Source organism: Triturus cristatus, chromosome 5_2 (assembly GCF_964204655.1).
Source record: "Triturus cristatus chromosome 5_2, aTriCri1.1, whole genome shotgun sequence".
In the NCBI taxonomy this organism is placed as follows: Eukaryota; Metazoa; Chordata; class Amphibia; order Caudata; family Salamandridae; genus Triturus; species Triturus cristatus.
Genome location: NC_140588.1, coordinates 331329829 through 331343155, shown reverse-complemented (window position 1 = coordinate 331343155; position 13327 = coordinate 331329829). Strand labels below are relative to the sequence as shown.

Genomic DNA, 13327 nt, shown 5'->3' with positions numbered 1-13327 from the left:
GGAACACTCCGCAATGACAAGTGGAGAAACTGCCCGAAATTGACGAAGCGCGGACCCTCTGTCGGTTGGAAGACCGCACCGCGCTTGAGCGAGCCTAATCAAAGGCGGCCGCGTAAGAGCGAGGAGCTCCTGCGGCGCAACAACAAACCACAATTGAACAAAATACGTTGAACGGCGACTGTGTAGGATCAATTCAGAGCTCCTGCGGTGCCTGCAAAGACCAAATTATCATGTTAGATAAAAATAAAAGATCAAAAGGAACCAAGACTTATCTGTGTTGCTGCTGGAGCAGCGAAGAAAGAGGAGGCTAGAAGGGCTACACAGGATGTTCTACGGCAGACTGACACATTATTGGATGGACTTTCTTTGTGTTAATTTTCCCTACTGTTCATGGGAAATGTAGTTTTTTATTAACTTGTCTTTAATGAAATGGCTGCTGGAGTTTTACATTTTGATTAAAGCGAAGGAAGTAAAGCCTAATCCTCACCTCCGGGTCCAGACATAGAATTGAGATATTCCTTGTAAGGGTTGGTCTTTGGCCCAAGATTATGTGGCCTGATCCTGGCAAACTATTTAACTCCCATGGCAAGGTTAGTTTTAGATGTTGAGCTGTTGCAATCATTTGGACTTCACAGGGGCACAAGATCGTGGGGGGGGGGCTCACTTTACACCTTAGTTATAGAGCTCTAGCATGCCAAATTAAAAATCCCTGAGCATCAAAAAGATTCAGTTTGAGGCAGATGAGCATAAGGAAACTGTTTATCCAGGTGATGATTTGCGTTCCTTCAACGTCGAGTGTAGCAACAGAATGGGAGGCTTTCAAGGTAGTAGTTCGTGGGCTCTGCATTTCTAAGAAGGTGGGGGTGCGGAAAACATTGCTAGATGATGTTCAGAGGGTGGATGAACGGTTGCGGGAAGCGGAGAAGCGGAGCCATGCAGCGGCGACGGCTCAGGACGAGGTGGTGGGAGCGAGGGAAGAGGTAGCGCGGCAGGTTGAAAGGCTTAGGGCGTTTGATTATAAAGCATACACAGCAAGAATGCATGATGAGGGGGATAAAAGAGGTAGGCTTTTAGCGCGCCTCATTGCTCCGGAGACCAGGGGAGCACCAATATTGGGGCTCCGAACTACGGCCGCCACGATGGAATACACCCAAAGGGGGATAAATGAGATGTTCGCCAGTTATTATGCAGAGCTGTATCGTAGCCAGGGAGTGACTGATGCGGTAGATATGGAGAATTATTTTGCTGGGCTGGAGTGGCCCCAAGTGGAAGAGGAACAGGCCATACTATTGGGACAGGAGATAACCTTAGGGGAAATCCGATTGGCGATCAAACACATGGCCCGAAACAAAACACCGGGAGTAGATGGGTTGCCAATCGAATTTTATGCCACGTTTGTGGATATATTAGCGCCCCGGCTACAGACGTTGTATAAACAGGCCTGGAGGGCGGGGGCGCTGCCGGCCTCCGCTAGGGAGGCCATTATAATCCCCCTCCTAAAACCAGGCAAAGACTCCGTTGAGCTAGCAGCATATCGGCCGTTATCAATGCTAAAGGTGGATTATAAAATTCTGAGTGGGATACTGGCAAAGCGATTGCTTCCTTACATGACCTCTCTGGTCCACAGGGTTTAGGGGGGGTTTATCCCCAAAAGGAATACGGCCGGTAATATTAGGCGTCTTCTGCGTATCCTAGAGGAGCAGCGAGACACGACGACGGGGGCAGCGGTGCTGGCCGTAGACATTGAAAAGGCCTTTGACAGCCTGGAATGGCCTTTCCTACATTTTGTGATGGGGAAAATGGGACTGGGAGACAACTACATACAATGGACTAAGATTCTTTATACTGGGGCCACAGCCAGAGTACGGACGGGCAAGACAATTTCTAGAGCATATACAGTAGAGCGTGGGACGAGACAGGGCTGCTCTCTCTCACCACTGTTGTTTGCGATAGCGATAGAGCCGTTAGCGATGTTGGCAAGAACAGGGGAGCAGTACCGGGGCCTAACATTACAGGGAGATGTGCACTACATCTCGTTGTATGCGGATGACCTCTTATTGTTTTTGAAGGATACCGGGGGGGGGGGAGCTGGAGGCGGCGAAGCAGTTGCTGACAGGATATGGAAGAAGATCTGGGCTGAGGGTCAATTGGCAGAAAACTTGTATATTCCCGGTGGGGCCGGGCTTGCCGGCGCTGCCCCAGGGGCGGGGGCTCCGCTGGGAGGCGCAGTGCCTGCCTTATTTGGGAGTTCACATTTACCACACGCATGACGGGCTCCTGGAAGGTAACATAGGCAGGGCCATCCGCGGCATTAAGGGGAGTATGGAGTTTTGGTCCGCCTTGAGGTTATCGGTGGCTGGGAGGGTGGCCTTGTTAAAAATGGTAGTGTTACCGCGATTGTTATATTATTTTAGGACCCTCCCGGTATGGATTCCTGGGGCGGTCTTTCGGCAATTGAAAGCGCTGGCGGGCGGCTTTATATGGGGGAACAGTAGGAGACGGGTTGCCATGGATATTATGATGCGCCCCAGAGCGGCAGGGGGATGGGCAGTACCTGATTTCGAGCGTTATTATCTGGCGGCCCAACTACAGTGGCTTACGCAGGCGGTGGCGGAGACGTTTCGGGGACCCCACCCAGGCAATGACTGCTGGATACCGCGACATGTGATATATTATATCCTGCTGGGGCAGAAACTGCGTAAAGACACTATTACTAGCGAGGAGAGAACATTACAGCGATGCTGGCTCAGGTGTCATAAAAAGCATGGAGTAGCGAGCCCTTATGCACCGGAGCTCCCGCTCGGAGCGTGCACGGCATTGCCCCACAGAGGCGATTGGTCGGCTCTGGGGGAGTGGGAGGAGAGGGGAGTGTTTATGGTGGGCGACCTCTATGAGGACGGTGCGCTACTGCCATTCTCCAACCTACAAGATAGATATGACTTGCCGCGGGGGCACTACTTATTGCACGCAGCGCTGGTAGCTGGGATACAACGCAGGTGGAAGATGGGGTTGACGGAACCGGCAACGTCGTTGGTGTGTCAGTATGTGGCCATGGCTGCGGGCACAATCAAGGCCGTCACGTGCCTTAACAAGAGGATGGAGCAGGAAGGGAGGCAACCGCTGGACTGACTCAAGGGGAAGTGGGAGAGGGACCTAGAGGGACATCCCGGAAGCTACCTGGCCCAAATTAGTGGAGAGGGCGTGGAAGGTTACAAGGAATGCTAGGTTTCAGCTCATACAATTCTATGTGCTCCACAGGGCATATATGACCCCGACGCACATCCAGCGGATTTTCAAGGTGGATAATGCTAGCTGCCCTAGGTGTGGGAGTGTGGAGGCGGATTTTCGGCATATGTTCTGGTCCTGCCCGCATCTGATTGGGTATTGGAGAGAAGTATTCACAGAGTTGGAAGTGGTTACAGAGCGAACACTTAACAAGGATATGGGGGTGAGCTTGCTGCATTGGTACCCGCACACAAAACATAACAAGGTGACCAGCAGATTTATTGATCTGGGTCTGCTAATAGCTAAACGGGAAATAACCAGCCATTGGAAACACAGTCAGGGACCTAGAGTCCGGAGATGGAAACACGAATTTCTTAAGTGGGCGGTGAGCGAAAGTGCAACTAAACTGAGGCTGGCGCATAGGTCGCAGAATGAGGTAATGCTGGGAGGCGTTGGTGGAGGCGCTGCGGAGGCCTGCCAGAGACTTGCAGGATGACCCAGCTCTTTTGGATGGCGGATCACAGGGAGCAGTGGGGGGAGCGCGAGACCAGGAAGAGCACTAGACAGGGAAGCGTCAGGCAAATTGGGGGGGGGAGGCCGTACGATAGAGAAGGCACCTTTGTGATACCCATAAGAATTGGGCAGACTGCAACATGGTATACGGAGCGGAGCACACTGGAAGGGGAGGGGGGGGAGCAGGGGTGGGAAGGCACTACTAGCTAGGCTGTTGGGGAGCTTGACGGATTTGGGAATTATTCGCGATTTGATATATGGATGTAAAGATGTTATTTGTTAACTAAAACAATAAAAACAAAGTTAAAAAAAAAAAAATGATTTGCGTTCCTTCGGGGCCTCCTGCCTCAACCATGCCAGATTTCATTCACTATTTGAAATTGTTTCTGACTACAAAATGTATTTAGATAAGTCTGAAAACCTTAATTTCTCCCTCAGCCTAAACAAGCACCCCACCTAGAACAAACATATCCTTTTCGATAGACAAAGTACTACTTAAGATAATTAAGCATAATGATTGAACCCAAAATTGTGCCTTTGTTCCAGGAGAACTTAGCCCCCCCCCTTTATAACAGAAATTAGAATGAATTTAGTTGTGTGGCTCTAAGGGGCTGTGAAAAATTGCCCTTTTTTGCATGGTCATCCCCATTTTCGACTAAATTTGTTTGATGGTATTTAGAATCGGCACACTGAGGCACTGCTGTTCAGTGGATGTTCTCTGACCCCTAACACATGTAAACATTGGCTAATTCCTATTTGGCATAGTTAACTCTCCTGTAAGGCCATAGTACATGGAAAATCTGGCTTCAGGGCAACCAAAGTAGCCTGATTGCTCCAGATTACACCTGCAGCACTACCTGTCAAAATAAGCCATTTGACAGGAGAAAACACTTCCTTTATTTAACCTTTTTATTTTGTTTTGCATGTTCAAAATAAAGCATTGCACACATCAAATAACAAAGCAGTAATATTGTTGTCACATCCCATGATAAACAATCCACATTCATAACATTTAGCATTTATGCCATTAAACCATACTTTTTAAATAATAATAAGTCACCCTATGTAGGCCCTGTTGCGCGCAATGTAAGGTGCATGGTACTTAAAAGTGGGATATGTAGAGTACAGATTAAAATATTAATTCTGCTAACTCTGGTTTGGGACAAGCTAGAATAGTAGTACAGCCACTATGTTTAATATATCCTCAGTTAATAAATATGTAGAAAAGGTAACTTTCCAAATTTTTGTCCCTTCCATAAGCTTCTGGAGGTTCATTTGCATCAGCCAACTAGCAGCTGCCCTGTCTGGGCTCGACCTTAATGGGGTATGAAAACTGCTGTCAGAGCGGGGCAGTGGCGTAGACCTGGTGATAGGATTGGCTCAGTGTGGGTCACATAATCCATATCAGCTCAGGAAGAGCAGCTAGAGAGATTCCAGGAACGTCATTACTTGCAAGGGACAGATATGAAGTCTACCCATTCATAGTTTAGCATAAGGCGAAGCCTGAGGAAGGGAAAGCCTTTCTTCTTTAGGCCAGTGTAGCTAATTGGGTCATGTCCCAGAACAAGTTTGGTGTAGCTTAGGAGAAAGGGGTCGCTAATTTCTGTGAACAATCCCTTGCCTGGCACACAAGCTTCCTCCTAGGGAAGAAGGGCTGTGCTATTGAGGATTTCCCTTAGACTAGTGCACTCTGGAATAGTTTGCAGTATGGCTAACAGGATGTCCTGTAAAAGTGGGTATGGTTGGCCAAGGACCTTTTCCCTCATTGGTTAGGGTTTGTCCAGGAGTCATCCACACCCATTTGCTACTGAACTGTATAAAGATGGACCTCACCACCAGCCCCTCATAACACTTTCTGGACATGCAGAAGAACAGAAGAGGACCAAATCTGCTGTTTGAGACCTGTGAACAGCCCTGGAGGGCTGGACCTTCTCCCACTTGTACCGAGAACAAAGATATGGACTTCAATGAGCAGTTGGTTGACCTCCTTAGTGGCTACAGGGACACTAAAAGCTGCAATAGGCTTATTTCCTGATGAGACCAGCAACAACTCGAAGATGACTGGACCCTGCTGTTGGCCTCTGCTGGAGGGATTCCTGACCCCCAAAGTGCTGTCCCTAAGGTCACGTGAGCCTTAGTAGTGACAAGTAGGACTTATTCTTAAATCTATTAAAAAATTGGACTTAGAAAAACTTTGACCATTCTGAACTATGGAGGACTAAGATCTCGCTGTCCCACTTAGATTTTTGCCACCCGTAAATCCAGTTCAGCAGGCTCTTGCTGCAAGCCAATCTAACTTCAGTGTGACCTTTCAGAATACATCCTGCTGTATTGCCTGGCTGAAGGATCCAAGTCTGAAGGGAGAGATCTTGACCGACAGAAGGTGTCCGACTGATGAGGACTTCCTTGGAGCAAAATTTGACTTTTCCCTCTTAAAGTTGTTCCTCCCAGAACCAACGGTTTCAGCCTGAACTCGCTCAACAGCTATTTGATTTTAAAGGGACTTTGCCAGATACAGTCTGCTGCCTTGCCCTGCTGGAGGACTTTGATTTCCATTTCAGAGACTGAGTCAGAAGGTAAAATCTTACCCCAGGAAAAACCTGCTTGATGTTTCCGACACACACTCAATCAGCCTAAAATCATGCCTAGATCCCAGTCGCCAACTAACAGTAGTTACTGATTGATGCTTTACTTTTTCTTGCTGCCTTTTCTTTGAAATATTTAAAAATTCATATCTCTTGTTCCCCTTATTTGATTTTTTTTTGTGTCATGTTTATTTAATTTTGCTCTATATTTATATTTTGGTGTGAGATTTTTATTATTGAGGTTTTTTTGTTACTTTTGTTTTAAAGAACTTAAAAGATTTGCATATTTCTTTTAAGTTAAGCCAGGCTGCTGCGTGCCATAGCTACCAATGGTTAAGCTCAGATGTAAATTATTGAAACCTTTGCCTGGACCTAACAAATTGGTGACTTTATTACTTGTACTACCATCCAACTCAAATAATAATTCAATATGTTAAATTGGTTTACACTACGGTCGGGGACGATAAATGCAGTTAGGATAATCCTTCTGCCAAGAGTCCATTGTGTTTTTCAGCAACTGCTTAGTTGCATCAGAAAGCCCTTTTTATCCCAAATACACCAGTAAGTATGGAGCTTCATATGGGTTAAAACCTAAAGTAAAGCAAGCTGCCACTAGAGATGGAACCCAACTGGAAACAGTGTTTCCATATTAATAGACTCTAATGGGGTGATTTCTAACCTTTACTCTATATTGCTGAGCACTGATGCGTGTCCTAAATAGGGACATATGGTGGAATGGGTGAGGGCACTGGTTGAGCAGATCATGCAGAAATGTTGGGATCTGTTAGTTTGGGATATGCATGGTTGCTCCTATGTCAAGGGAAGGGGAATAGATTCTAAGATCTTATATGGGAGATACTATATCCCATCACGCTTGCACCGCATCGACCCCAATATGAGCCCACAGTTTTGGAGGGGATGTGTCCCAGGTTAAAGCAATGTTTGGGCTGAGGTGGCCAAGAGCTTTAAAAAGTTGTTGGGATAGCCCAAACTGCTGGAACCGGATATAATGGTCTTGGGGGATAGACTAGAGGTATAAGATGGCCTCACTCAATAGGAGTGGTTCCTAGTGAAGGGATGTCTTGGAGCTGTAAAAAACAGTTATTGTCTTCAACTGGAAACAGACTGATATGTCCTCAATTTCCCAATGGTATTGTAGATTATTAACCCTACTTGCTATGGATAGGTTGCTGTATACCCAAGTGAGGGCTCCTGCATACCCAAGTGTTGGTTCCTGCTTTCCTCTTCTGGTGAGCCTGGTGAAGCCGAGAGGTGGGCTCCAAACAAGCCATCAGTGAGCTGCATTGAGGTGAAGTAGTTCAATGAAACTGAGCAGCAAGGAAACCCTAATACAGGCTTTCGGCAGGTCTTGCTGTATGGCGGGGGCATAACTCAACTAATATTGGGTTTCTGTCTACTAGGACCGATACTTGTATACAACAATGGATGCCCCTACTTGGTGTATGTTTCTAACACATCATCAAACTATCAGAAATGTCTTTCAAATGGATCATACTATCTTTAAACAGGATGGTGGCAAAATAGGGCTGCCAAAAAGATGCCACCCACTAGTCTTGTGAGCACTTCCCACCTTTAGGAACCTTGTACGCATTGGGCTTCTCCTAATTCCTTTCATCTTTGGATGAGGAAAGAATTGTATTTTACTTCTGTTAACCTCGGGTGTGCCCCTTTCGTTTGGGCAACAGAGAAAAGTAATGCTTTTAGTTCTGTATGGTCCGTTATTTGAAGATATCCTGGAAAATGCAGGGTGCATGTCTTCTTATTAATATTATTGTTCAAATAATTGTTACTTTCTGTGCACATACAAATCATACACACACATACAGAAGTTTTATATTACTTTAATTGTTTATGCCCTTTTGTTAAGCAGCTATTTTCAAGCATATTGTTGGAGACTTTAATTCATTGTGTATACCTCTTTTCATATTTCAGAATAGGAGACCTGCTGCCAAGAAAGGGGATCCATTCTATGAAGCGCAAGAGAACCACAACCTAATTGGTGTAGCAAATGTTTTCTTGGAGTGCCTTTTCTATGATGTTAAATTGGTGTATGCCGTGCCTATTATCAGTCAGCAAGGCGAGGTAAATTTCAGACTGACAAAGTGAATTTCTTACCGACCACACACATTGAAATAAAGTAAATGCATATCTTCAGCAAGCAACCAAGGTGATCTGTTGAACAAGTTTTCAGCTGATGTTAAAATGAGATTTGCCTAAGAGTATGTTCACCTGCTTTCGTTTTAGATATCAGCGCCTAGTTCTCTCATGTCTTTATTTAACAAAGTTAACAATATGTTGCAAGGAAAATCATCTCTTACCGTGGACGATGAACTAATTTTGAGCCACGACAAAATTTTCACCCCTTCGAAAGCACATACACATTTATTTTGTGTCGCTATAGAAGGAAATATTTTTTTAATACTAAACATTATGATGATCTTTTGGGCTGCACAGACTCTTGATTGTCAATAACTCTTTTACTGGAAGGGCTCAAATTGTTGGGCAGGGCTAAGAGAGCACAAGTTAAAAGTCAGGGTGAAAAAGTTCCTTTGGAAAAGTATGTTAAAATAATTTGTGAATAAAGTAGTTTAGTCCCTTCATAACCTTGTATGTGTACAAATAGTAGGAACGATTCTCCAAAATTGCTTACCATTCTGCTGCATCCTGCTAAATATCTCTTGAATTTGATTCGCTTAAAAAAAGAAAATCTGTGCTCACTCATCTGCTTTGGTCCTTAATGCTGTAAACAAAATCATTGGTTAATATTATTATTTAAAAAGTATTTTAAAATGTATGTCTTTGTACATTCTAGGTCGCAGGCCGACTTCATGTAGAGGTAATGCGCGTCACAGGTGCTGTCCCTGAGTGTTTGGTCGGAGACGATGACTCTTCTGAGAATTCCAGTGAGAGCGGAAGTCTTGAAGTTATGGACAACAATGGAGAAATTGTCTATCGTGCAAAAAAGTTGACCTGTCGGGTCAGTACAAAATAATTTATAATTTCCACTTATTTTTTTATACTGCAGCAAAGGATAATGATTTACAAGCAAATGAGCAATCCACCATACTTTATCATCAGGGTTTCTTATTTCTGCAACCCTAATAATGATGGTCATTTCCAGCAAGCAGGACTAAGGACATGGTAAATTGGTTTACAGGCAAAAATTTGATTGATATTTTAAAGGCGAGCGAAGAAAGATTTTGCATTAAGATGCTTTTTCAATCTTTGTTGAGCTTTTTTATTTTTATTTTCAAGCATTTCCACTTAATTACGATCCTACATGCATAATTATGTATTTTGAAATATGTTAATTTTTATATGAAATGATTGAAAGGGAGAATAACTTGTAACATCCAGACGGGCATGAACGGTGTAATTGATGCAAAAAATGGGTCAGATCAGGTTGAGCAGCGACAGCTACCGATCTCATTTTGTGGAAGTTATTTACTTTCCCATTTCAGCGATAATTAGAGATTTCCAAAAGGATACTATTTGATCAAAGTATGATATTTGCATTGCTACTTAAGGGTACATGCCTGCTCTGGCGAGTTCCTTTTCTGTCAGCACCAAATGTTGCTTTTAAAGTTTGGAATTCAGTTGAAGAGGTCCTACCTAATTAATTCTCATATTCTGACTTCTCAATTAGTTTTCGAAGATGTCAACTATGCAATTTTTAAACCTTATTCACTATGCCATAAGGGGTTATTAGTGTTAGCTAGATTTCATGGTAATGTCAGATAACACCACTTAAGAGACAAGGTCGAAATGCTCTGAAGCTTTTTAAATAAAAATGGGAAAAGTATGAATTTACAATGTGGTTAAAGGCCTAAAACGCGGAGAACCAAAGATCTTCACATGACTGCAAAAATAAGTAATAGGAGGGTAACAGGCAGCTAGAGATAATGGAAGATCTAAACAAAAATGAAAACCGCCAGGTGCGCCATAATCCTCAGTCTTCCAAGGAACACTTTTGTATGTTTTGTGTTTCTTTGAGGGATTTAGTCATAGCCTGATTGACCTTTGAAGTACTAGTACATATGTAGGAAGGATAAGACCACTGAGGGGAGCACAACCTCCAGTTCCTCCAGCAGTAAAGTGACACTGAGCACGGGACCCACGCCCACCCAGTACAAAAATCTGGACCACTGTATTCAAGCTAGCCAGGTTAGACTGTTACCAAGTGGAGCAGGGTCAAGACTGATTTGCATATGGCTGGGTCCAAACTGAGGTGTCATGGTGAGCTAAAAAACAATGGATTTAACTCAGATCTGTGACTGGGGTGAATGTTTGACAATTTTCAGCTTTCCATCCATCATCTCTGTGTTGCTATAGTCGCCCTAAGTGGGAAGGGTATGCCCAGATGTGGGTCTTGTGCTCGCTATGCCACTGGATTCAAGCTAGCCTGGCGAATGAGGAGTGATACCCCAAAACCCGTGCCAGGATGCTTGTTTTCTGGTACAGGTACAGGGAGGACCTGGCGTGGCTGTTTGGGCTGGACTGTTCCAGTGGGGAGCAGGGTCAAGACTGATTTGCATATGGCTGGGTCCAGACTGGGGTGGCATGGTGAGCAAAATCATTATGGATTTAACCCAGATCTGTGACTAAAGGTGAATATTTGACAATGTTCAGCATTCCGTCCATCATCTTTTTGTGTTGCAGAAATGGGAAATACCCATGCAGAAGTGTATGCTAAAAAAAAGTACTTATCTTTGTCTTCCACAAGCCTGCCTTTGATTTAAAGGGCTATTTTAAATAGGCATGGCACTGTAAAGAAGACCCTGTGCTGGGAAGGTGTTTAGTATAAATTATGTTTTTAGACAAGGTAAATCTATACTTGTATTTGTTTATCAAAAATTCAATTCAGTATGACATTTAGAAAATGAAACTAGAGAAGATAATTGTCAAACAATGTATAACATTTACTCTATTTGTTTTTAAGGTGAAAATAAAAGAAGCCACTGGGTTGCCACTGAACCTCTCCAACTTTGTCTTCTGTCAGTACACGTTCTGGGACCAGTGCGAACCTACAGTAGCACCACCAATGGTGAACCCTGACATGCCTTCACCTTGGAGCAAGGAAGCCCAGTTCACAGTGAAATTTGCTCAGTCTAAAGTAAAGAGTATACTTTTAAGATTTTGTAAAATGTGATATGGAGGAAGAATGCAAGTTTGTTAACTTCACAATTCTCTGAAGTTGTCTGCAGCTACACCTTGTAGAGGAAAGTAATTTAAAAAGTCATTGTAGCTGGATACAAGTAGGGTGTGTCATATATAGACCCACACACACTCTCGCTCAAATACACATTGTTTTGGTCATTTTATAGTGTACTAGACATCTCTGCTTGCTTATCAATCGCAGTACATTTTGAATAGTTTGACTCTATTCTCAGGGATTTGACCTTGACCAAATGAACTTGATTGTTAAACTGTTATGTTCGAGGCATATGAGCTGCAGATCACACACTTAGGATAGATCGCCATCTGGTGTTGGGCTCGGATGCTTGCAGGTTGTTGTTGTCTTCGGAAGAAGTCTTTGGTCACGATGGGGACGCTAGGTGGCGCGCTAGCGAATGGCAGCCTTCGAGTAGGGCTCCCGCAGTCCGGCGACCATTATCCGTTAAAATATCCTGAAGTGGGCGACATCTGGTGCTGTAACTACGCACGGAGCTTTGGGGCAAGGCTCGGCGACTGCTGTCTGCGTTTGAGCATCATCGAGGCGCCGCAGCGGGAGAGAGGCGCCTCGGAAGATCCGGCGTACAGGAAGGCTGGTGGCAGTGAGGAGATTTGTGGGCTGCGACTTCCAGGCGAGGCCGTGGCGTTGGATCAGATTGCAGGCCTCCGGGATATGCGAGGTGAGCAACGCGCGCTCCGCAGTCAAACCGGAGACGCACGTGGAGCACTGGGCAGCTGCAGAGGACACGATTGGGGGTTACAGAGGCCAGGCTTCCCTCCCCTCACGGCATCGGCTGAGATTGGTGAGCCGGGGGCGGCTGCTGGGAAAGGACGAGGCTGCCCGGGAACTGAACGGCCCTGACTGCTGCTGGTGCGAGGCACGACAAAGGTGGTGAGCTGCTTTCCCGCCGGCCCGGTTAGGGGAGTGAGACCTTGATCCCCCCTCCTGGGACTAGGGCTGCGGGGTACTGACGTGACCCCCCGCGAGGGGGTGGCGCTTCGTACGGGATCGAGCTGAGAATGTGTGGGGCAGCGGCGCTGGAGGCCCGGTGAAGTGGTGAAGGGGACCACGTGGCGATAAGGAACTAGTGGAACTCTACACTGCTGCTGGGGTGGCTGGCCCATCGAGGATTGTACTCCCCCCCCCCCCCCCCCCCCCCCGGAAGATCAACAAGGCCCGCAATAGCGCTGTCTGGTGTGCTGGTGGAGTGGGTTGGGCTGCGCTGGTGAGGGCGCATGAGGGATTCCTTAGGGCTGGCTGAAGGGCTGGGTGTGCTGTGCAGGGCACTGGCACCTTGGATTGATCGCGCTGGATGGTCGGAGCTGGATAACAGAGCCGGGAGGATACAGGGGCTGTGCGGTGCCGGGTTGGTAAAGGAGGCGGAGGCGTTTCCCCCCCCCCCTCCGCCCCCCCCCCCACTGTTATTGGGTCTACAGGTGGCCCAAGCAGAGTGTACTGCCCTGGGAATCGACGCCACTGAGGGGGGGAGAGTGCAACGCCTTCCCTGGCCTGAAGCACTGCAGCTCGAGACTGGGGGCCTGTTGTCTGCTATCGGGGCGGCCTCTTTCCTTCCCCCACCACGAACTGCTACTTGTGCCGAATTGGGTCTGCGGGCTGTGAAATTGGAGAGTGCTCTAGTTCCAGGAGTGCTAGATTGCACTGAAAGCTGAGCGCGATGGGCAGGCAGGACGCGAGACAGCCCAAGCTCACGTTTGACACCAGCAAGAAGCCGACCAAACCAGTGGAGGGTCAACACAACCCGGCCGGAGCGAGCGGCGCCGCGGGGGATTCACCGGAGGCGGCAACTAAC

General features: G+C 46.3%; 1 protein-coding gene across 6 annotated transcripts in view; it reads left to right on the top strand.

The window, feature by feature from the left end:
• The window catches only part of KIF13A (kinesin family member 13A), a 758668-nt gene that overhangs the window by 572695 nt on the left and 172646 nt on the right, over positions 1 to 13327 (top strand). For all 6 annotated transcript variants that reach the window (XM_085607091.1, XM_085607090.1, XM_085607089.1 and 3 more), the window contains 3 exons: positions 8277 to 8426; positions 9157 to 9321; positions 11284 to 11457. In XM_085607091.1, coding sequence (XP_085463217.1) covers positions 8277 to 8426; positions 9157 to 9321; positions 11284 to 11457 — 489 coding nt within the window. The remainder of the gene's footprint in view (positions 1 to 8276; positions 8427 to 9156; positions 9322 to 11283; positions 11458 to 13327) is intronic.